This window comes from Ciconia boyciana, chromosome 5 (assembly GCF_034638445.1).
Source record: "Ciconia boyciana chromosome 5, ASM3463844v1, whole genome shotgun sequence".
In the NCBI taxonomy this organism is placed as follows: domain Eukaryota; kingdom Metazoa; phylum Chordata; class Aves; order Ciconiiformes; family Ciconiidae; genus Ciconia; species Ciconia boyciana.
In genome coordinates this window covers 7084892-7109178 of record NC_132938.1, presented here as the reverse complement: position 1 = coordinate 7109178, position 24287 = coordinate 7084892, and the positions used below count along the sequence as shown (strand labels likewise).

At 43.1% G+C, this 24287-nt stretch overlaps 1 protein-coding gene and 1 non-coding gene across 3 annotated transcripts; both read left to right on the top strand.

Annotated features, from left to right (window-relative positions):
- Positions 1 to 116: 116 nt before the first annotated feature.
- PTCD3 (pentatricopeptide repeat domain 3) lies at positions 117 to 23623 on the top strand. 2 transcript variants are annotated; one of them, XM_072861268.1, is made up of 24 exons: positions 117 to 230; positions 1587 to 1636; positions 2757 to 2796; positions 3834 to 3879; positions 4623 to 4691; positions 6019 to 6123; positions 6554 to 6677; positions 7750 to 7868; positions 8630 to 8703; positions 9021 to 9108; positions 9210 to 9270; positions 9553 to 9635; positions 10331 to 10475; positions 11534 to 11584; positions 12502 to 12585; positions 14813 to 14841; positions 15356 to 15459; positions 16561 to 16639; positions 16733 to 16823; positions 17977 to 18062; positions 19282 to 19430; positions 20299 to 20340; positions 21916 to 22074; positions 22835 to 23623. In XM_072861268.1, the coding sequence occupies exons 1-24, from the start codon at positions 136 to 138 to the stop codon at positions 22908 to 22910; spliced, it is 2049 nt and encodes a 682-aa protein (XP_072717369.1). In that variant the 5' UTR covers positions 117 to 135; the 3' UTR covers positions 22911 to 23623. The 2 variants fall into 2 exon arrangements, with proteins under 2 accessions (XP_072717369.1, XP_072717370.1); XM_072861269.1 differs by lacking the exon at positions 3834 to 3879 and having other exon boundaries at positions 207 to 230; positions 22835 to 23621.
- LOC140652579 (small nucleolar RNA SNORD94) lies at positions 9347 to 9486 on the top strand. The gene has a single exon (XR_012042864.1). It is a non-coding gene; the product is annotated as a small nucleolar RNA SNORD94 (small nucleolar RNA).
- Positions 23624 to 24287: the final 664 nt, after the last annotated feature.

Sequence of the window (24287 nt, the reverse complement as noted above, 5' to 3'; positions counted from 1 at the left end):
CGGGAACCACCACGCGGTGCCGGCGGCGGGGGACAGGCGGGGCCGGGCGGTACCACTGCCGCAGAGGGGAGGCCTCCCCCCCGCCGCGGGAGTGGTACCGCCCTCCTTCCCGGAGGGCACTGCGCGAGTGCCGGCATGGCGGCGCGGCGGGTCGGGGGTAGCTCCTGGCAGCAAGTGGTATCGCTGAGCAGGCGGTGCTGCTTACCGGGCGGGAGGCGAGAGCGCTACCGGTAAGGCTCTGCCGTTCCCGCAGCGGAGGGAAGAGAAGGGCCCGGCAGTGATGGCGCCGCGGAGGAATCAACGGGCGGGGGGTTGGGGGGGGGGTGTCTGTGGAGTTGAGGCGCGAAAGGCCGCGCAGTCGCAGTGGCGGTGGTACGTTACGGGGTGGTCGGCGCATGCGCGCTGGTGTCTCGGGCCGCTGGCGGGCAGGCTGAGGCGGGCATGGCCGGCATGGCATGGCATGGCATGGCATGGCATGGCATGGCATGGCATGGCATGGCATGGGGTGGAGGAGCGCCTCTTCTAGGGCTTTTCCCTGCTTTTGGAGGGCTCTGCGGCTCGGAGCCGCCCTGGGAGCGAGCTTGAGCAATTAAGTGATTCCTAGAACTGAATCTCACGAAAAAGCAGATGAAGCGGGGGGGAAGTTGCTTTAAGGGGTGCCTCAAGTGAAAGGGTTCCGCTCTGGGTACTCTTTATAGGCAAAATATAACTCACATCTGAGATAGTAAAATCATACCTAATAAGTTTATGTGACGTACAGGATCAGCTAGAGTTATGTAATATCACTGTAAAGCACGGAGATATGAGTGCACGTTAACAGCATCTCCTTCAGGGTCAAGGTCAGTGTGGAAGCACATGCGAATGCCAGAGTTACAGTAAGGCTTTAGTGTTAGATTGCTTTGTGAGGAAAAAAAAAAAGTATTTTCATGTAAGCTTTAATTTGTGTTAAAAGTAATAAAATATGAGCAGTTGTAAGAAAGACTTGGAGCTGTGTCCTGTGACTCTGAACTGAGCACAGAGCAGCTGCTTTGCAGTATACAGCAGAAGCAAGTTTATGTGGATGTGCTTCCTACAGCTGTGGTTATGTGAGCGTGCTGTCTGCAGCTCTGTAGAGTGGGCAGCTGGAACTAAACAGTTCTGATTTCCCTTCATCCCAGCTCAGGGTCTTCTGCTTGTGTAAACACTACTCAGGACTAAAATATTTTTTATAAAGGTACTGCTTTCAGCTAGATCCTGCCTCTAAAACATGATTTATGTTCTGTTTTATGTTCAGGATTTTCTTTCTAAGATGCAGTAATTCATGAAAACTACTTTAAAGCCATGATATTCCCACAAATAAAGAATTACAAATTTTATATAATATGATTTTCTGTGTATATTCTTGTCTCTTGAAATTGGGGCTTTAAGAGAAGCATCAAATACGAATTTTATTATAATAATTTGGAGTTGGTAACAGTGCAACATTTCCAGTTACTTTTCCCCTCTAATGTTTTAAATAATTCTGACCTGTAGTACAGAATTTCAGTGATCTACTTGTGCTATATTAATGTGACTACTATAAATTCAAAACTCTTATTGGTTTATAGGTGCTCTTCTAGTAGTACAGCTCTTGGGAAGACTGTGGACAATTCAGAAGGTATGATGTCTTAATTCCTAGTTTCTTGAATATATTTTTTTAGTCTCCAAACAACATAGTGTGTCAGGAGATAAAGAAGACATGAATGCCCTCTTTCCCCTTCCTGGATTTTCTTTTCCCCTGTCTTCACTGTGCATGCAGAGATTTCCTGGCTGAACCTGATTACCCTCACCACCAACCAGCTCTGTGCTCTGAGAGCATGAACTGAGTTGTCCAGTTCCATGAGCTGTCCAGTTGGTCTTTGAAATGGAATAAACTATGAATTAAAAGTAAAGAGTTTTCCACCTTAATCCTGACAGTTTCCTTCACGTTCTTGCTGCTTCTCTGTACTCCTTACCATATTTCTGCTATGAGTTTTGTGAGAAAAGTAAGCTGGGATGCTTGGAGCTGTGCTGCGCATGGGAACAAGTTCCTGCTGGTCAGTAACAGGAACAAGGGCGGGTTGATGCTCATGGAAGCATCAACACAGAGGCAGTGGGAAAAGTGCCTCTACAGACCCTGGCTCTGGGGGTTATAATCAGGAGGTCCCGCATGCTCCTCTGTGAATGAATTTGCTAAGATGCTTTACTGACCACCTCTAGCTGCTTCTTTTAGTATTGTCCTTTTTCTTTTTTCCTCGCAGGGAAGGCTGGGCAGATTGATCTGTGGGGTGGAAGGAACTAAGTAGTTGATATCAGGCTATTGGAGCAGGAATTTGAGAGGGCACTTTGCTGCAGTATTCAGGCAGGCTGAACTGGAGAAGCCAAATGGGCAGAGATGGCAAACTTCAAACTGGGGAACTAAGAGTAGGAAAGCAAGGGACTGGGAAGGGTTGGGGCTCAGGCTGGAAGATATGGGATAAGGATGATTGGAGAAGCTTGAATGGGTAAATAGGTACAGTCTCTTTGATGTTTGTTTACCATAGGGCTCTGGTACTGTCTTGGCACAAGACACTTAAGCTCCCCGCCAGCCTTTTCTATTACCATTGCAATAAATTGTGGCCTACGTTAGACTGTGGTTTTAAAATCTTTGCTTTAGTACTTTCAGCTGGATCAGCTTAATTCATCAGTTTTCATGAGGTCAAGGTTTTCTTTGGACATCTGTTGGTTTCTAATAACAATTTTTATATTGTTTCTCATAGTTACTCAAGAAGAAATTGTGCTTCCACGAAGGAAAACATGGTGAGTGTTTACTGCTGGAATATCTCTCGACCTGGAAGAAAATCATTGTTAGACAGCTAAATGTAGTCTGCCCGCCGAAGTTGAAAAAGAAAGTTCAGGTTGCTGTGTTGCTGGATTTAATGTCCCACTAGTGGCTTTCCTGCTGACTGGGAGCTCTGGTAATATTCTTGACTCTTACTCTCTGTGCAGAGTATGTACACTCCATTCCTGACCTTTCTTTTAAAAAGTTATAAGGACTGCATTTTTAAGTGTAGTTCTGTTTCTTTGTAAAAGATCACATTTGCTAGAAATCTGTAAAATCAAGCTCATTTGGCTGTCTGCATGTAGATATGTTTCTTTCCGCAAAATAAACTTGGCCATCGATAGCTGGCTGAATCAATCCTGTTTAGAAATTATGCAGCTGAACAAAAGCTATTTTGTTGGAAGCACTTAAGATGAAACTGCATGACTGTACAGCAAAAACAAAGTTTATAGTCAAATAGTGTCTGCATGTAAACCTGAAATAAGACCACCTTCACCTAAACACTTTCAGTGGCCTTTCCTTGTTTGCTTGAAACACAGCCAAAGTCTTAAGGATCCACAGGCACAGAAGTCCTGAGAAATCTAGTTTTGTTTTGTTTTGGGTTTTTTTTCCTCCCAAGACTTGTCTTGGAGAGGGAGTCAAGTCCATCCCTCAGAGATGGGGTAGTCTTAAGGGGCTCTGAGAGGAGCATTCCAGGGAATTCTTTCTGTATGCCTTCCCTATTTCTTTCTTAGATAGTAAGGGCAGGAGCGGTAGTAGGAAACACATGTGCTTTTCTGGTTTTCCTCAAAGTCTTTTCTTTTTCCTGTGGTTGTTCCAGAACTGAGACTGTTTTTGCAATTGAACTTTCCCTCCCTACGCAAAAAGTGATATTTTCTAAGTGCAGCAAACCCATTATTTCCTAGAACTGAAAATCCTTACAGGCCAGGATAATCCTGTCCTTGTTCTGCATACAGTGTAATGCATAACATTCAAAGTCTCAGCTGAGTATTAATCAAAGCTTCTTTATGTTTAGGGATAAGCTAGCGGTTCTTCAAACGTTGGCTTCTACCGTGAACAAGGCAAGTAGTTCTGTTGATCATGGAAATATGTCGAGTTGTCCATCTCATGCAGTAGCCTTGCACTCTGGAGTGCACTTTTGCTTCTACTTTGGCCGTAAATGAAAGATAGGCCATCCATTTTTTATGGATTTTGCTCAAAACATTTTGCTGTGTCCTTAAAGCCTCATTCTAGTGCTAAGAGAGACCTGCAACTACCAGTGAAAGCTGTAATACTTTGATAAGGCTTTTGCTAACATCAGGAGCAAGTTCCTTTACCCGTTCAGCTTCCCAATCCAGACTGCCTCTTCCCAATCTAAGTCCAAAAAGTAAGCCTTGCAAAGAGCAATCAGTGTCTACTCTTGCTAGGCAACAGCTGTAAATGCTGTGATGCCATTCTTTAATCCTGTCTGTCTTGAGTTCTGGAAATTGCATCTGATCCTGCAAGTCCCTTCAGCTCCCCTGACACTGTTACAGTTGGGGTCCTGCTTGCTTTGCAGGGCACTCATTGCTTATCATGTTATAGTAAGAACCCTTTTGTTGTTTCGATGTTAGCCTGCATGTGTGTGTGTAATGGAAAAGCTTTTTTAAATATTTCCAAACAGGCTAAACCTTTTGAACAAGAGGAGCTTTTGTAAAATGGGCGTCAGGTGGTGGTTATGATGGACCTGTTCGTTGTGCCTTAAATTCCATGAGGCAGTGTGATATGCCTACAGCACGCCTGTGTACATAACTATAAACGTTTCAATCCTTGCTTCTTTCTACAGGATCCTACTGCTGCTCATTATATGTTCCAGGATGACCCTTTCCTTATGCCAAAAAATGCAGCCAATTCTGTAAGTATTGCCTTTCAAATCCTTGATAGCTTCCCCCCTCCCCTGCTTCATCTAGGCTGTGAAAACTCTATCTAACTGGAACATAGTTTCAATTACAGAAGAAAATGGAAGTATTGGACTTCTTTAAGAATTTTCTCCTCTGTGTATTTCTGAATGCATAATGACTGTAGCATTTCCCTGGACAAATGCTCTCTGCACACACAAAGTTATCTCTTCTTCCTGCCCCTGTAGGGACCTTCCAGCTGACACAGCTCTGTTAACATTCCTGCATTCCAGGCTTACCTGCTGAGTTGTTCTGTTTCTCCGTGTTCTTAGTCTGTTAAATAACTCCCAACAGTAATTCTTTAGGTGAAGCATTCAACCTGTTAAAAATGTGTTTATATACCTTGGATGTAGACTGTGAATATGTGGTATTGCAAGTGTTGAGATTTTGTGCTTACAGTTTACTTAAATTTGAATTAAACGTATGAATTAAAACATACAAGGTCACGTGTGTGTGTTGCTACATAGACTACGTGTTAGCAGTTAACTGTCTGGGCCAAGCCCCAGGAATTTTAGTTTTATCACAGAGCAGGTATTTGGTAACTTGGGCTTAGGGAAATAGTAGTACTGAGATGATAATAGAAAGGAAGAAGGAAGGGAGTCTTCCCCTGATGTTATCTTTTTATAAGGTGAAAGAGCCTGAAGCTGAGGCGGGAGAAAGCAGAACTGGAAATAAGGGCAAGAAGGATCTGCTCTGTGTGATGTTAATTAGAGCATGGCAAGAGAAGACTAGGAGCTGAGATACATTGTGGCAGATCAGTGATATGGCTACAAGAGAACTTCAGTTCTGCATACCAGAGGTGAAGCCATTGAGAAGGCTGAAGGCAGCTCTCAAATGTGAAGAGTTTTAAAAGAAACAGCAAAGGAGGCTCTGACTTTAGAACTTGAGGAAAAGAGGTGAATGGGAATCGGGTGATGCTCTTGGAAATGACAGACAGGGTGAGAAACATCCAAGTGCCATAACTCTAAAAAGAGAGATGCTTTTGAGCTTGAGGTAGTAGCACAGCATTTCAGATGTGTCTGGTACAGAACTTTGTCCCTTGACTGCGTAACAGAAAAGTAAATTACAGTTTCATTTAAAGAATAGACATTCCTATATTGGCATAAATACCAGAACCTGTATCTGGAATGTTGTCTCATGCCTGTGTTTTTACTAAGAGTTGAAAAGGAAGCGTGAGTTTAATTTGATCCCATCAGAACGCTCAGTGTTATGAAAAATGTTTTTCTCACTCTCAGCCTTTTAATTGCGTGTTTCTTCGTCTTGTTCTCTCTCATTCCTATGCAGCGTCTATTTTCATTGTCAAAGGAGTCTGGAAGAAATGCTGCAAAATACATAATTAAGCAATTTCCTCAATATTTTGACAAGACTTTTGCAGAGCCCAACATACCAGTAAGCTTTTTGCTTTTCATTTTCATTACATTTGTGCTTTGTCAGATGGTGAAATCAACTGTCAGACTGGGCCAAAACTAACATAAAAGGGTAATTTTGTTAACTGTTTTGCAGAAAGCTATGAAAGCAGTGGTATATTTCCATTATGTTTCTGAAGTGAGCATTTTTCCTTAGAAATTCAGTATCAGATCAGGTTCCTTAGATAAAAATAAGAAAATAAATGTTGTTTAGATGTTGACTTCCTAGATGAAAGTGGGACATCAGGATGTGTGGTCCTTCATCACCAAAAGGACTGCTGCTGTTAGGCTGGGAGGGTCGGGAGATTATCAAAGCAGTGTATTGGGTGAAGAGTAAGCATATTTGGTTAGTGTTTTAGCAGTGGTTGAGAGAAGGTTTGAGCTCATGTCTAACTTGCACTCTTTGCTTTTAGTGCTTGATGCCTGAGATTCTTACACCTCAGATTGAAGGAGTGAGTGAGGAAGCTCTAAAAGAGCGTATCCACCTCAGAAGGGTGAAAGATTCTGTGGACCTGTTTGATCAGCTTGTACAAGCAGGTATGGGGTCACCTGCCAGATTCTGTGGTGGAGCTTTACTTAAATTGTGGCAAAAATATTTTAGTAGCTGGCACAGGCTGTGGAGACAATTTCACGATTATGTTGCTGCCTTTCATGACTGGCTCTGGTCTGGTGGAGTGGTTCTCCAGAATTATTGGGCCCTCCTTATCCACGGCTTGTCTGACGTGTCACTTTGGTGATACAGAGAACAGATAATTTCTTGATCAAGAAGCAGATGATACGGTGTTGAGTTTTTTTCTTCTCTTCCAAAGTGGAAGAATTCATGATGTAGTAGAGTAGGGCCTGTTGTAGGCAGATGCTGTGTGATTGAGTGATAACCATTCTGTCCGCAAAGGCCCTTGTGCAGTAGCGTATTGGTTGGTATAAGCTACGTCTGTGCTGCTGCATTGGACTGGTATAGCATACCATCTGAGTGCCCATTCTGTGGGCCTGCCTCAATAAATGAGTCTTTCCCAGTTCTTCCTTAATTTGGACCTTATCTCTGCCATGGGTGAATGAGGAAGAAGTTTCTATTGAAAACTGTAACTGCCACAGCCTCTGAAGGAGGAAAACTTACTGGGAAGGTGAGACCTTCTCATATTCGCTACAAAATGGAAAGGAGATGATTCTGTCAAATAGCTCTTTTCTTTTGTTGGTTTTAAATCTGTTTCATAGAAAGTGAAACACACAAAGTGATCTTCACAGCAGGGTTTATCCTAGGAGTAGTTATGAAAAGCAATAGAAATTTCAGATGTTGTGTTGGGCTTATGCTGCTTCACAGTTTTGGCTGCCAGCTGCCACTTCCTTCTCCCACTTGGTCAGGAAAACTCTACCCTTTCAGTGGTTTCAACAGAAAAACAGATACTCTAGTTCAGTGTTAAAATTGTCTCCTGCTATGAATGAGTTCTTGGAAATATTAGCGTCACACCCAGGTTTTACAGACTTGCTAGAGAACACCTTTATGTCAAAAGAGAACAAAGTGACATAACTGGGTGTTAGAAAGTGTTTTGATACAGCTGTAGAATAGTGTGTTCTTTACTTTCTCTGCGACTCTACATCCTAATTTTCATAGGTACCACTGTATCTCTGGAGACCACAAACGGCCTTTTAGATTTGTTATGCTTCTATGGAGATGGAGAATCTACTCCGGAAAAAGAGGAAGAAGAAAAAGAGGATTTGGAAGAACCAGGGGTATGAAAGACCTGCTGATCTCTATTTATTTCTTTCATACGTACTGGGAGTGTATCAAGGTGATTCAAGACTTTTGTACTGTGACTACCTCCCTGGAGAAGGTGTGAGGTGGGTCAGATGCAGTCAACATTCCCTAGAGATATGGCAGTTATAACAATCCTGTGTCTGACCTACTAGCAAAAGTAGTTTCCATAAAGCTGAATTTAGCAGCTGGAACCCTGTCTTGGCTTAGTTCTGCTGAACTGTGTTTAAAGAACTGTTTCTCACTGATAGCCTTGTTTTTATAGTTGCCTGCAAAGAAGAACTCTAGTACCTCTAGTGTAAAACCAGCTAGTTAATTTTCTTCCAGTCTGAACCATTATAACTAGATTTCAATGAAGTTGAGGACTTCCTCTGTGACCTCAGAGTATCAGGTCGCAGGGTACAGTTGTAGGTGTGTTGCACAATACCTGTCCCTGGGAAGACTGTTGAGGGAGAAAGGGTCTTACAGAGTATGTGCTACAGTCTAATGATTCCCATCAACTCCACAAATACATATAATCTGCCTTGTTAGTATGTTTAATAACATAAACAGTATTCTTAATCTAGTTATTACTTCCTGAACATTATAACAGAAATTATTTTAACGTAACCCATTAAAAACCACCTTTGGTAGCATATAAATTGCTGCTGAACTACTATGTTGCTACCAAATCATGTCATTTGATGTTTAATCATAACTTTGAACTCTGAGAAACTTACTTCTGCAAAAATCTCTCCAGGTGAATGCTTCAGAGCAGAAGGCTCCAAAGAGACAACTCCAAAGAGGTTCACAGTCATCTGGCTCTAGATGGAGGTATAGAAAATGTTGCCAGTATTCCTGTATTCAGTGGGTTGTGCACATGCACTGTTGTTATAAAACAGACTTAAAGACTTTTTAGCAGTCCATACTTGCAGGTGTTACTTGTTAAATACATCTGTGTTTGCTAATCTTTTAAAGTGTTGATGGAAATCTAGTAAGTGATTGTAGAATAGCTCAAAGTGTCACAAGTAATAAATTTGAATGTCAGCCCTTGGGAGTACAGGCCATTATTTTATTCTGCATGTTGAATCCTTTTCCTAAAGGTATCTTTTATTGAGTTCTTTAACATTCAGCTTGCTCGTTGATTCTAGGGAGAACAACAATGCTGAAAGGATATTTAAGATAATGCCAGAGAGGAATGCACACTCCTATTGCACAATGATCCGTGGGATGGTGAAGGTAAAGTTATCCTTCAGTGCTGGGAGGACTCTTTTCAGCTTGTGAAATCTCACATAGTCACGGACATTGTTCATTTTTGTTGGGTTTTTTGTTTTTTGCAGCACGGGGCTTCTGCTAAAGCTTATGACATGTACATAGACTTGCTGAATGAAAGACACAAGGGTAAGTGACTCCTGGTTTTGACTTGGGGTCTTCTAAGTAGCAGCAAACAGTTGTTGGGTACATGAATATTTGTTTCATGGCAATGATGATTGGCGCAGGGGTACGGACCTCAGCTAGATCATGGGAGCTGAATGCAAACTTTATTTCAGTGCAGCTGGCATGTGGCCAGCTCACTGGAAACAGGTTTGCATGAGACTTTGCCAAAAACTGAGCCATGTTAGAACAAACTGTCTTCCGTAGAATATAATTGTCAGTTAAAATGAATTATTTTACATTTTGCAGCTGATGTGCACACCTTCAACGCACTGATTACAGCAGTCCCATATCTAAAGGAGAGGTTCTTAGAAAGATGGGAATTAGCCAAGGTAAGGAGGTAGAGCGAAAGAAGTGGGGAAGGGGTAAGAGTGTAGGGGCTGCATCTGCTTTATCAGTAGAATTTTGCAGTTGTTAGAAGACTAAAACCAAGAGCTTTGTACGAAGATACTAATATCTGCTGCAAAGGAAGTATACTAGTTTACACATACAAACTAACTATTGAGGAGTGGGAAATGTACAAAATCCAACCTTGCCCTTGCACAGTGCTTTGCGTTGTAAGAACATACCTGATCTAAGAACTGCCCAGACAGAAAGTAATTGGCAAATTATGCTGGGAGATAAACAGTTTTAGATAACAACCCTTCTCTGAATTGTGATTCATGGTGGTGTGATGGAAATGGAATTTTGAGGGGTAACATTAGAGGCATGTTTTAATAACATCAGTAAGGAAAATTAGTACGTAAATTTAAACATTTCCTTGATGTTCTAGACACAATTCTCCAAGATCTAATCTGATGTAATTTTGTAGTCATGGTTTTTGGTCAAATTAAAATTAATTAAATTAATTCATTTAATTAATTAAAAATTAGATGGTACTCCCTTAATTCATGATCAGTTGAGGTAGAGACATTCACTTGAAGGGACTGAGAAGGATTAGATTGAGGAAATGCATGTATACCTACCTAAAAGCTGAACTGTGATCTGTAACATGTGAAGCACTAAGGATTTGGGGATTTTGTTTAAGGTCTTCCTGAATCACATGGCTCAACAGGAAGTGCAACCAAATCTGCTAACTTTTAATGCTTTACTGAAGACTCTGAGAAGATGTGGTGGTGTAGGCAGAAGTATGTCTTTATTGGTCATAAAGGAAATGGAAGCACTTGATATAGGTAAGAGAACCAGAATGGTTATTATATTCCAGTGCCGCCTCCAGAATAGCTAACTTAAGAGTGCAGCAGCAAACAATACAGTGATTCCTAGTTGCAGGGAAGAAGTCCAAAGCTTGTAGAAGAAATAATTTCTTACTGTGTTCTCAACTTCACTATTTGTTTCCTTTTGCAAGAGAACTGAGAAACAAAAATCCGTAAGTACTGAGCTGTGGCCACTCAGTAAGCCAGTGCCTGTGGATTTCAAATTGAATCATCATCTTCAGAGTCTTTGTTCAGTGTTGATTACTAATTAGAATATAGTGGGTGCACTTAGCCCCTTAGGTCAAATAATGAAGCATTTTGATGCTGTAGTCTTTTAGGTTAGGAGCATGTTTATCACTACATTTTTACCTGTGGTTACCTCTAGCTACTCAAGGACAGGTGTGTGTATGCAGTGGGGAAGTGTGTCCTGGCCCATGGGCTCTTTCTCAACAGGGTCCTTATTGTAGTACTGCTGTAGAAATAGTGAATAATATGAATATATATTTGCAGCAGTCAGCTGAGTCTGTTAGCTTCCCATAGATCAAGGAGATTTACTTCACAAGCCACCCAAGCCAGTTCAGGTCTATGTATCTACATCTCTACAGAAAAAAAGCTTTTGATCTGGATGATTTTTTTTGATGTCAAGTAAACATTGCAAAAACGGGAGGTTGGCATAGCGGATTTGATGTCTTGTAGAGTGTGCTTTGCCCTAGTAACGTGCTTGCTGATAAACCAAAGGTAGGTTCATGAGCAGAATGGAAAACTAGTTATGAAATATTTTTTCTTTTAATTTAGAGCAGGGAAGCTTGGCTGTTCGCCCCATAGTAATATGGTGCTTCAGCTGGTGGTCCACCCTCAGATGTCGTCTGTCCCAGTTGTATGTGAGGTCTGGTCCAGCATTAGGGAGGACGGGGAGAGAAATGATAGAGTAAATTTATGCATGCTGCCTGACTGGAAGGGCTGGAGACTGTGAATTAGAGCTAGGCATAAAGCTCAGCCAAGAATGTCGAAGTAACTTCAATGTTTTTGCTTTTCAGAGCCTAGCCTTGCAACGTATGATCATCTTCTCTTTATATTTTATAGAGGCGGTACGTGCAATATCAACTTATCCTTGAATGTGTTCTGTTTAACACCTGCTTTAAATGCTTTCCAGATGTGATGGGTGAAGGCAGTTGATTTATGGATTAAAAGACAACTTCTTATGTGTGCAATCCTAATGTTACCTTTGCAGTCTGATTGTACTTGGGTGAAGAAAAAGCTACAGAGGATCATAACCTCTTACAGGGAGGGAAGAGTCCTTGTGTTTTGAGAACAGGCAGAACTGGAAAGAAAGCCCATTTCCTTTCCATTTGTGGCCACAATTTGATAAAGCTAAAGAGCAAATGCTACTCAGTCTCTGTGGAGGCTGGATCTGACTGCAACACATGTGATTTCATAGGCTGTGCCACTTGCAGGAAAGAAATTGCACAGGGATTTTGGTTTTCTGCAACACTTCTGTGCGTTGGAGCTGTCTTGAAATAGAGCTGTGTTAGAAGGCAGGAGCCCAACTGTTGGAGATCCTTTAGCCAAAAATCTGTGGGCATGGGAAAAGAATAGACACAGTAGTCATAACTGCGGTCCTTGTCTTATAACAAATGTGGAGGAACTGCTCTGGAGCCTCTGGGAGTTTTTTTGTTTATGAAATGCATTGCTTTTCTCAGTGCCACATTCTAACAGACAAACTTCCAGGCCTGTTGGATTCCTTGTTAGAAAGTACTTGTATCTTTCTTCATCTATCCTGTTGTGCTGTGGAAATCTGGCAATAGTAGGGCAAATTGTAGTGCAAATAAAATTGCAGCTGGTGTGGAGCACCACGAGTATGGGTACAGATAGGAGAATCATGACACTTGTTTGAAATCATGATGCTTGTTTCCATTTCCATGGTATATTTGCAGGCTGACGCTTTTTACTAATGAGGTGCATAGTACAACTGAGATGTGATGTTGCTTGTCTGTTTGTCCCGTAGCTGATGTTTGCCCATCAGGCATCATCTCTGAGGTGCTAGATGATGTTGAAAAGAGGAGCTTCACTCCCCAGGACCCTGATGATGGTATGGACTTCAATATATCTGCATTGTTTAAGCTTGGGTGAAAAGGTACCTAGGAAATTTCAAGTAGTGCTACCCAGCTAGAAAGAACGCATGCTGCTTGCTTATATCAGTCCCTTCTGATACTTTTTGGAGACAAGGACAAATTCCGGTGCTGGGAAGGTATGCTATGCATTGGTGCACTGGCTTCTGTGTGGAAGTAGGAGCATACCCCATGTGAATGAGCGTTTGAGTCCCACACCATAAAAAAGACAAGGCTGCTTACAAGACTAGTTTAAGGAGGAGCAGCTGCTAGCAGCTTCATGAAATGATACACGTCTGGTGAAGAGCAGGGTTTTGTTGTAGTATGGTTTGAGTTCCTATTCTAGTTCTTCCTAATCCTTTTCAGAAAGTTGCATGAAATAAAACTCCATGCAGAACTGAAGCTTGGGTCTGTAGAAGGGGTAGATTCTGAACATCCCATGTCTCACTGGCTCTTTCTGCCATCTGTATGTACACACCTTTGCCCTAGGATGTTCATAAGCCTTTCTGTACATTTGGAAGTAGATACAGCTTCAATCTGAAGACAAGTGTGGCAAAGAGGGGTCTATAGCTGTGCTGTATACAACGTGGTGTTAACAAAGTGTCAGAAGCTACTCTTTAGCAGCTGACAGTTCTATATATGATAGGGTGAAGAAGCTGTTGCAGTGCATGCTTCAGGAAACCAGTGAGGAGTTAATATGTTTTTTGGCCATTTAAAGGACAAAGACTAGGAGATGTTACGTTGGAGTAGCATATTAGGTTACCCTACCAGCATTTTATTTTTTTTGTCCTTGGAAAGAAGCCTGGAAATAGTCAGATGTTGTACACCTCTCTTATTTGCTTTTGTCCCGCTATGTGTGTTATACTGTTTCTTGCTCTGGCTCTAAGCAGTTGTGAGAAGTATAGACAATGACTATACCCGCTCTGCTCCTTCAGACTCTTTATAGAAATACCACTGTTAGCAAAGGCAGGGATTATGGGCATGCCGATACAGGGATTATGGGCATGCCTTGCCTGAATCATGAGAGTTGAATGAGCTTTTCTACACAGCGGTTGAAAGAGAGAGAGAGAGATTGCTCACATATAGCTAGATCAAAGCCACTTTGTCTAAGCAAGATGTGTATGTAAACATTTTCTGCTCTTCTTCAACAGGGGATCCCTCTTATGCTCTTTTGGTAATTGCTATTGCAGAATTCAGGTTGACACTTTGAACAAAACTGAGGCTTGTTTTTCCTTAGTGTGTTGTCGTGTGTGAACTGACTCTTACCTTCAGAAGCCTCTGTGTTCCCTGCAAGGCCTTTCTGTGGCCCAGAGGATTCTGTAGGCTGTAGCTGAAGTGTATACTAAACACTCAAATAACACAAAAATGTCTTTTCCAACTTAAAAGTATTTAGTTAATAAATTAAGTCTTGCAAGGGAAAGAGGGGTGTATTGTACCTAATAGTTTTAAGTAAATTGCCTTACAGTTCTTTCCACCATTTGGCTACTCACAGCTAGCCATTGTTTCAATCTCTGATAGGATCCAGTGCCCTTATGTTTCCTTCAAAAAACCGAAACCACCTATCCAAAATTCTCACCACAAAAATGAAATGGGCTACTGAGCAGGATAGTTTATGTCCTTCCTCCTGCTGTGGCTTACTTTGCCTCCCTCAGGCAGCATCAGCATCTGTGCTGCTTTGAAATGTCAGTTACAGAAACCAGAGTCAAAGCCTCACGAAACTGGAAGGAAACTTTTTCAGGGGGCAATTGTATGTTCTTGGGCAGCTCTGGGGTGGACTAAAGAGGTGGGTAACCTGCCTGAACGCCTGTCTCTGTTGCATGTGTGCTCTTCCACTGGAGTAAATAGAGAAGGTCAGTGGTGCAGCTGCCTTTTTTTGTAGCCTGCCTGTTAGACAAATAATGCTGTCTTGCAGCAAACAAGAGAATGTAGCATTTGTAAAGCTGCCTAAAGTCAAACAGAACATCTGCTTAAATCTATCTCCAGAAGCACAGCAGTATAGTTGCCTCCGGAACACTGGCTAGCAAAACTCAAAACACACCAGAGTCTCGACATATAAAGTGAAGATCTCTGCTACATTGTCAAACTGAGCTACAAATTCAGCTTTCTAATCGAACATGTCTCATCTGTCCTCTGGGAGGCTGGGTTAATGAGCTGCTGTATGTCTTCATGAAAGTTTGAAGCTAACAGACTCCATTTTTTCCCTTTCAGCCAACTTTTTTGGCACTGCTATGCAAGTGGTAAGTACCTCTTCCCTGCAATAAGAATTCCTTTGAGCCCTCCAGCTGTTTCAGAATTGCTGCCTGTGAGTTTTCCAACCTGTCATACAAGGTTTAGCTCTCAATATCTTTCCCTTTTTCACCTGTGTTCATCACCTCCTGTAACTTTCCTCCATCGTTCTGCAGTTCTTTGCTTGATACCTCCTAAATTGGTAACTTGCATGCCTGTGATATGTGCATCTCTTGCTAGAGATGGCTGCATAAGCCCCTGTCTTCTGTGCCCTACCTCCTCCTCCTAGTGACACTGCAGCAGTCAGACAGTCTCCGTAGGTGTCAGTTTACGTTAGAAAGCTCTTGCCCGCTGGGAGAGTTGCACATTTGTCTCAGCTAAAGAAAATGCCTTGTTAGTCACTGCATCCTATTAAAAATGTTTGCTGCCAGCTGATTACTCTTTATACCTTTGTGAAAGTGAGTCTCAGAGGGATGTGTTAAGTGTTATATTTGATAGTTTTAAAATCTAACTGGTTTATTGCAGTGCTGTGATCTTAAGGATATCAAGCTCGCCTATCAGTTAAATAAGGCAATGGAGAAGGGAGACAACTGGAAATTCTTGGACATGGATCGGTTAAATGCCTACTGGTGAGTGAAGTGCAGCTTACATCCAGCGTCTTGTGTATTGTTGTCAGTTTGAATACAAACTAGGACTCGAACATCGCGCAGAAGGATGCTTTGTTGAATATCAGCTGGCTATTGTATGTGCGATTTGGGAATTAGGTCCCTCTTAGGAGCAGTGATAGTTTATAATTCATTTTCTGCTTGTGTCCTTGCCCGAACTGAAATAAAGTGTCTTGGAACATCAGTTTAGCTTAATCCCTATCCAACAACTGTACCAACCCGTTGTGTTTTCTACAATCCTGTCATCCACTTAGGATGGCAGCTTAGGAGGTAGCACCAAAATAGCGTACAGGTCAGACCTAGCTCTCTGCATGATGTTGTAGAGAGAGGTTGCAACGCAGCAGGTGTATTTAGGCACCAAACTCCTGTGTAGTTCCAGCGTTTGACACTGTAATCATGGCATCTGAAACATCTTTACCAATGTCATTAAGTGCTGCAGTCACTGAACGTAATTAAGTACTTGGAGCATACTGATTTGAAGAAAAGCCTACTTAGGCATTGGAACTAGAGATGCTCCCAGTAAATTCATGAAAAATAATTATCATCAAAATAAGATGTCGTTTCAGGGGTGGGATGATTCGTATGATTTTACCTTATTTAGCCTGTAAATAAATCAAGGGAAATGAATGGAAATTAATTTATTGGTGTAGAGACACTTTTCCTATATAGCGCATTGGATCAAGGTCCCAGGCTTGTATTGTGAACTTGCACAAGTAACCAGGTTAATTTAGGTCACTTCTTAAAGTGGTACTTAACCAGAGGTTGCATTTGAGAGAGATTCAGATACCTCAAACCTGGTGTCAGGCAGGGAGATTGCATCTTTTTGAGATTTTAAAATGCAGTGGTCCATTTCTTACTAATTCTGCCCATTACCTAGTGTCAGTGTTAAGTTCTCTCATAAAAAATGCTACTGCTTTTTTAATTGTGTGGAATCTTCCAATCATACAGGGAAATTTCCCTGATTTGCAATACAAATCTGATCAGAACACCACCATTTGCTGGTGCTTCTGTATGGTTTGGTTGATCTAATCATTACTGAATTAGAACATTTTTCCCCTCCTGTAGGTCAAAATTCTTTTCATTGTTGTGTATGATGGAACAAATTGATGTTGTGTTGAAATGGTACAAAGAAATGTCCCCTTCGGTAAGTGTGTATTAGGGTAAGCAAGCTTTAAAGCTTTAGTATGGAGAAAGGGAACATTTACGGTTTACTGAAGTGATTCTCTTCCTTCATCAGCACTTCTATCCAACTCCTAAAAATATATTGGACCTCCTTCAAGCATTGGATGCAGCCAACCACTTGGAAGCGATCCCTTCAGTCTGGGAAGGTTAGTGATAGCCACATGGCTACGTAGGCAGTTTGATGAAAGTCAGGAGCAATGCGAAGTGGGAGGTAGCTGGGAAACTTTCCAGTGCTCAGAATAGCCACAATAAGGTGCTTTGGCATGAGGGACCTTATTCCTTAGTGCAGTGGTGGGCTGTTAGCCCAGACTATCGGAGAGATGGCTGTGCCACAGTTAAATGTCAGTGTCTTGGAAAACTAAATGCTTACCAGAGAGTAATACCTTAACAGCCCAGGTTTAACTCATTTAAATTATTTGCCTGTCCTTTGCCCCTTAGGAAGAGGAGACAAGAATGCATATATAGGCTTTAGCACACAGATCCTACTGTCACGCAGCACTGAGGGGACAGGCAGGTTCTTTCGGGGATCCTTGGCAGAATGATGACAGCACTAATTTATAGTTATAATGAAAGCTTTACTTTCTTAACAGGATTTTATGATTAGCATAGCACAGAATTTATAATCAGAATAGCACAGGATTTCTATAAGCAGAATCCATGTAGTACAATTTTATAAGTAGTGTAGTACAGAATTTTATGGCACCGCTTAGCTTATGGTTTCTAATCACCTGGACCCTCTGCAGATTGGGTCAAATCTTAATACTTGGTTTGCTGTATCAACATAAAAATCATAATCTAGCCTCAAAAAACATGTGAAAGAATACAAGTTGCCACTCAGTCTTCAGTGGAGGTGTCCCTGGCCACCGGGGTCATGGGTTTCACTGTCCAGCAGCAGGCCAGGTCCAGGTTCCCAGTTAGGATTTGTACCTGCTTGATTTTATAGACAGTGCTTTGTGTGCCATTACCTTCCCTGTTCTGTGACGGGGTCATCACCACCACCGGGTTGGCTGCGTGCCTGGGACCTTGAAGGCCATTAATGAGGGGAGTAGTCAGCCTGGCACCCAGGAATCTTCAGGCCAGCAGGGAGGGGAAGAAGAAATCTGTTTGGTTCATGTACTTGGTGCACAGGACCTTCAGGGCCTGATAATGAGGGGAAAGGGAACTAATACGTGACCTGCTCAGTCACAGAGAATGGCTGTTTGCCTTATAAAATGGCGTTAGTTATGCTGGCCATATTACCAGGAGTTGGGAGCAGGGGCTATGGGTCACACCTACTAACTACTGCCTTTCTCTAAACAGATATGAAACAGCTGGGGTTTAATAGGAGACAAGACCTGTTGCAAGAGCTCTTGTCTTTGATGAGCAGGGAGCAGCACCCTGAAGAGGTAAGGAAGCTGTCATGGTGTAACCCCAGTAAACAGCGAAGCACCACACAGCCGCTCACTCACTCCCCCCCGGTGGGATGGTGGAAAGAATCAGAAGAGTAAAAGTGCAAAAACTCGTGGGCTGAGATGAAGACAGTTTAATAGGTAAAGCAAAAGCTGCATGCGCAAGCAAAGCAAAATCAGGAATTCATTCACTCCTTCCCATGGGCAGGCAGATGTTCAGCCACCTCCAGGAAAGCAGGGCTCCATCGCAAGTAACAGTTACTTGGGAAGACAAACGCCATCACTCTGAGCGTTCCCCCCTTCTTTTCCCCCAGCTTTATATGCTGAGCATGACATCAGAAGGATGTAGAATATCCCTTTGGTCATTTGGGGTCAGCTGTCCCAGCCATGTCCCCTCCCAGCTTGTGCACCCCCAGCCTACTCGCTGGTGGGGTGGGGTGAGGAGCAGAAAAGGCCTTGACTCTGTGTAAGCACTGCTCAGCAGTAACTAAAACATCCCCGTATTATCAACGCTGTTTTCAGCACAAATCCAAAACATAGCCCCATACAAGCTACTGTGAAGAAATTTAATTCTATCCCAACCAAAACCAGTACAGAAAGTCAGTGAAAAGAGTAGAGATGTCTCCCCGTTTCTGCGTGCAGCATACAGACTGTATTTAAGTGCTGTATTATTGTCCCTGGCCAGTCTTGGAGGTCCAGTTCCAGTGCATATGCCATTACAAATTTCCAGATCTATGTGAGCTTATCCAGGCCTTCTAAGCTCTTCGGATTGTCTTCAACCTATAGAAGACAAACCTCAAATTAACCTTCAAACCTCAAATTAACACAGAAGAGGATCACTTCCTTACCAGGGTTTGGAAGAGCAATCCAGCCCAGCCAGCTGCATCTCTGGGGAAGCACATGGCAGAATTCAGGGATTTTTGCCAAAGATGTCATTGCAGTAACTGGCTCCTCAAGCCAGTTAAAGGGTTAAAGGCATATGCGTAATGCAGAGGTCTGTAAGTATAGGTGTCCCTGCAAAGCCCTCTTGGAGCTTGCCTAGTGGGGACAATTGTCCTGACAGAAGTGAGAGATTTTTCTGCCAGGAGTAACTGCTGTTAATTCACAAATTTAAATTGCATACGGGACAGACCTGTAGGATCTGTAGGAGGAACTGTACTGAAAAGGATATGTTAATTCTAGAGGTCTGGGGATTAATAGCACAGTCTTTTCACAGATTCAGCTGGCGTTTGCCAAGTGTGCTGAAGACATCAAAGCCGTCTATGAGCAAAGCGTGAGGGAGCAGGCCCTGTTAGAATGGACAGGCAGTGCGCTGGGCCACGTCGCTCTGTTGTTTTCCAGGGCTGGGAGAACCCAGGACGCTTGGTACGTGTGCGGCTGTCATGAGCTCTTGGCTTGCTGACACTGTGACTCAAGGCTTAACCACAAAAATCAAAAGCTAACGACCGATTGCCTTGGAATGCTAGTGCAGGCAAAGGGAGGGGATAAATCCTGCTGGGAATGTGATGAGGTTTTTTCTTAATTTTATTGTTCATTCTTGGCACCGAGTTACAGTTGTCTGTCTTAAAAATGGTTTAGAAGTTAATGTAGCAACTGGCTTAGAGCATTGTACAGCTGCTTATGGCAAGGTAGGGTTTGATTTTCACTTCACTAAGCGTTGCTGATTTCCTACAGCTTCCCATTTTCTAATTTTTAGAATTCTTTCGAGTTCAAACTGCTAAAGAGATTAATTAGAGTTTAATTAAATTTTTAATTAGAATTAACCCTAATTAAAACTCAGAATATTTTTAGAACTCTCCAGTAGCTAGAATTTACTGTCCTACATGCTCTCAACTTGAAGTGCTGGTTAATATATCTAGCCTCCAGTGTAAGGTTCTGAGCTATTTTCTGTTAAATACAGATGTTCTCTTTGCACTGATTCATTTGAAAAAAAGAAGTGGCAAGTACCCTTCTAAAATATGTAATATTTTAAAGTAAAGTTCCCACTAGCTACACTTTTTATTTTTTCTGCACTAATTAAGATATTTTGTGTTAAACTAATCAATGAAGTTAGCTGGTACACATTGCACCTGCAAGAAGACAGCACAGGATCTGTTTCAGGTCTGTGGGGAAGATGGTTTCATGAAATTGAGCTTGCCTGTGTTTCAATGGGGGCTTATCAAAGAGATTTAATTGTTCCTGTTTCGTGGTTTTGTGGGGTTTTTTAATTATTATTTTGTTTTCTTTTGAACAGGAACATGATGGAGCGTTTCCAGCAAATCAATAGGATTCCCACGTGAGTAGTTTTAGGTTCTGACTTCAGGTATTGAGTCTCCCCTTTGGCTGAGATCTTGCATTTCTGTTACAGAATCATAGAATGGTTTGGGTCGGAAGGGACCTCTAAAGGTCATCTAGTCCATCCCCCAATTATAACTGACAGTAGTGGTCCATGTCTTATTGTTACTTCCGAAGCCTGAGTGTGTGTGTCTGTCCCTGTGAGCATGGGTGTTTGTTTATCCAGCTGATGTGTTCCAAGACCTTTCTGTCTCAAAAAATGTTGAAAATGCAAAAGCGGGGGTTAACTGGTTGATTCTTGAGATGTCACTGAATGAAGCTCTGGGACATGGAGAACAGTGCCACTGATAAACTTGGCATTAGAAATCAGTCTAAGCAGGACTCTTTAGAACATCTGATTTCCCATGTGCCCAAAAAAATTCTAATATGCTATTAACCGAGCATAGGTGCTTCAGAGGTGTCTGGGTTTCCAAAGACAAGTTTATCAAGTCAAATCCTAAATCTTATGTGGTACCCTGTTAGGCTACAACAGTCAGTTTTTCTCAGGATTTTGGAGAAAAAATTTGTGTTTGAAGTCGAAAACAACTTCTAAGGAATGCACTTTTGAAAAAACAACCCCAGACAACTGCTTGGTGCTCACAGAAATGAACACCTTGGATCTGATGTTGGAGATGGGAATTTCACTGAGATGCACATGTTCTCTCTGGCTGCCTGCACCAGTGAGGGTGTGTGGACCGTAGGCAGCTGTTAGTGGCCCTCTGTGCTTGCCCTGTTCTGCAGACTGCCGTTAGCGTGGCCCAAGGGAGGCCTCGACGCTGCCGAGCCATGTCAGAGCCCCTGTCTCAATTTGGGGAATAGGGAGAGAGAGGAGAAGAATTCTCCTTCTGAAATCGTGGTGTAGCTGATGGTTTGTGCCACGGGTTATGAATGTGAAGGGAAAGTTGTTTCCCTGCTGTCACCAAATGGATCAGAGGCTCTTCTGGTTGAACTGTCCCCTTCCTTCCCTTCTCTGCCAAGCTCCCTGCGGCACCAGCTGCAAACACTTGTTTCCCAGCCTAAAAGCAATAGAGTTGTCTCCAGCAGCTGTCGCAGGTGACGAAGGAGCAGAGCCAGCATTTCAGCATGAAATGGAGCTGGCAGAGCAGAGCCAGCTGTTAGCGGTTCCCAGTGCCCACAGGCAGCAGAGCAGCCTCTGGCAGCGAGACGCCTGCCTTTGAGTTAACCTGTTGTTATACTGTTCCTTTACCTCTGCCAGCCACATAAAAGAGGGTGAGGGCCTGATTTGGGGATTGTAAAGAGGAGAAGGTTATTTAGGCTGCTGCTAAGGTGGGGTCCTTAACCAGTGAGATGCTGCCCTCTGTTTTCATGCAAGGAGAAGCATTGCTTTCTGCTAGGATAGGAGTTCCCAAGCACACCACATTGGTATGGTGCAAAGGCTGAGGTGAAACTCCTGGCAGGAGCAGAATTGGGCTGGTTGAGTGATCTGAAAATCTGTCACCTCCTCTCCCTCTCTAAAGCACCTGCTGTAAGTTAATGGGGCCCTGTGAACAGTCACTCTTTGCCTTTGCTTTTGCAGTGACCAGGTGATGGAGGAGTTCTTGAACTGTGCTAAACAAACCAATTGCCCAGATGAGGCAATTAAGCTGGTAAAGCTGGCAGCGGCCCTCGGTCTTCCTTCATCTCAAAGGCTTAAAAGCAGAACGGAGAAGGAATTTGAACTCTCTGAAAAGCAGAAGTAAGTTGGAGTACTTTATGTTACTGGTGAAGGAGTATAGTAGACAGGGTGTTGGAAGCGTAATTCCTGCGGAAAGGCTTCTCCACCAAGGCGGCAGAGAACTGGCTTCAGAATGATGTGCCTTTGTGGTGACTCTGGTCGATTCACTGACCCAAAATGGCCCCTCAGTTTTTGATCCCGTGCTGTATCCATCCCACCTAGGAGGGAAGGTGACTGTCCGTGATGGGGTTAGCCTTATCCACCGCTCAGATCTGCTATCACCTTCCTTTCCCAGAATCTTTTCCTAGCTGAGTCTGGCCACCTAAAAGACACTGATTGCAGGCTAGTAAAAGCAGGGAATGGTACAGGGTGGCCCTGCACATATGGTGCACAGGTTCTGAGGCTCATGGTCAATCTTCAGTACATCTCGCTAGCCACTGTGGTTTGTTGCTGAGCCGATGCAGCCAAGCTCAGATGATGGCCTTAGCCTTAAGGACCAGAGTTTGGAGCCAGTCATCTGGTCGAAGGGAATGAATAAATAGAAGTCCACCACCCTTGACAATTGGCCCACCACTTTCTGGGTAACTGAAGTAGTCTGCTTTTCTAAAAGGAGGTGGGTGTACTTCCACCAAATGCTGGGTGGACCTGTCCTTTGAGGATAATAGGCCTCAGACAGCCCATAATGTTTTTTCTGGAGGGGGTTTACCCTGTGTTTTGGATATTTCTTTTCAAGCAAAAGTCACAACAGGTGACTGATTACTGGACTGTTTTACATTTGCAGGAAGACATTGGAGAGTATCAAGTCAGACAGTGACAGCAGTGATAGTGACAGTGACAGCGATAGTGACCGTGAGTAGCTGTCCCTCTTGCCTTCCTCTCGGGAAAACTGGGAGCAACCGTTGCTTTGACACCAGGAGGCTTCTGCGAGGAGTGAAATTACTGAAGGGACGGCTTCTGGGAGGTGCTGCAGCACTGCTAAGCACTCCAGAGCATTCTGATATGGGACCTGCTTGGCAAGAATACGTTGTCCTCGGGAGCAAGCTAGAAGCTGTCCTGTTTAATGTTCTTGGTAACTTCAAACACAGTGTGGGCTACACCAACAGTCTCTTCCACACCACTACCTGCACGAGCTGGCTCCTGCCAGGCAGCTGTGGCCTGCTTAAACAGCTTGGCTGAGGTACTGGAGGGCTGTAGTGAGGGGAGTGCTGCTTCTTGGAGGCTGCTCAGCAGGTACAGGACTTTGACAGCTTGAGCAAGACTTCTCTTGGACCTTCTGCAACATAAACCTGTGCCAGATTTAATTCCTTTCCAGCTAACTTCAATGAACTACTTAAATATGAAGCTTACTCTGTATGTAAACACTGTACGTAATGAATACTTACCACCTGTGGTGTTATTCCTCCTCCTTTTTGATGTTTTGGGACAGGCTTTGGACTGTCAGTGTTAAAAAGCTACAATTTGTACAGCTGGAGACTGCATCTAATAAACAGCTGACATTAAACACGGCTGTATTCTGATAATCCTTGTGCTAAAACTGTTGATTACAAAGCGTTGCTGCTGCTCTGCAAGAGAGTAAGTAAAGTTCATGCAGAATACAGCAATAAAGCTACTGAGGTGACTTGTCTGGGAAGACAGATGACTGCGCTGTTCCATCCTCTACCTTACAGTTAACTGGCCCTCACAGCATTGTGCTGCTGTTCTCAGCTTGTAGAGGAAGCTTGAAGGGGGTTTTTGAGGTAGTTTATCTTGAACAGACAAAGAAGGTCTTGGTCCTGTGAGGATTAAACCATGCCCTAGTGAAAAGTAGTTAACAGACTATTCCCTTTGTGAAAAATAAAGCCTTGATGTGCATGATGCTGCAGGATGAGGAAGAGCACACTGCTGTGGAAAGCAGCTGAAGGATAACTTAGTAATGAGTTTGGGAAACAACAGCTGCTGCAGGTGGGACAAACTACAGCTGAAAGGCTTAAGTCCAGTGTTCCTCACATGACAGGAGTGGATGGGCAGTAAAGCTGTTTGAAGGCAGCGGTTGCTCCAGAAGGCAAACATGCCTGTTCCAGGAACATGTGATGAGTACAAGGGTAGATCAAAGATCCAGGGCTTTCAGAGGTGGTGAAGTGCTCTTTGCTTTATTGTATCAACAATTTAAAGTCTGGCTTCCAGATAGAAATACCTGGTCTTCTTAAACTACAGAAGAGCAGGTCTGACATGAAGAAACATGCAGGGGGAGAAGT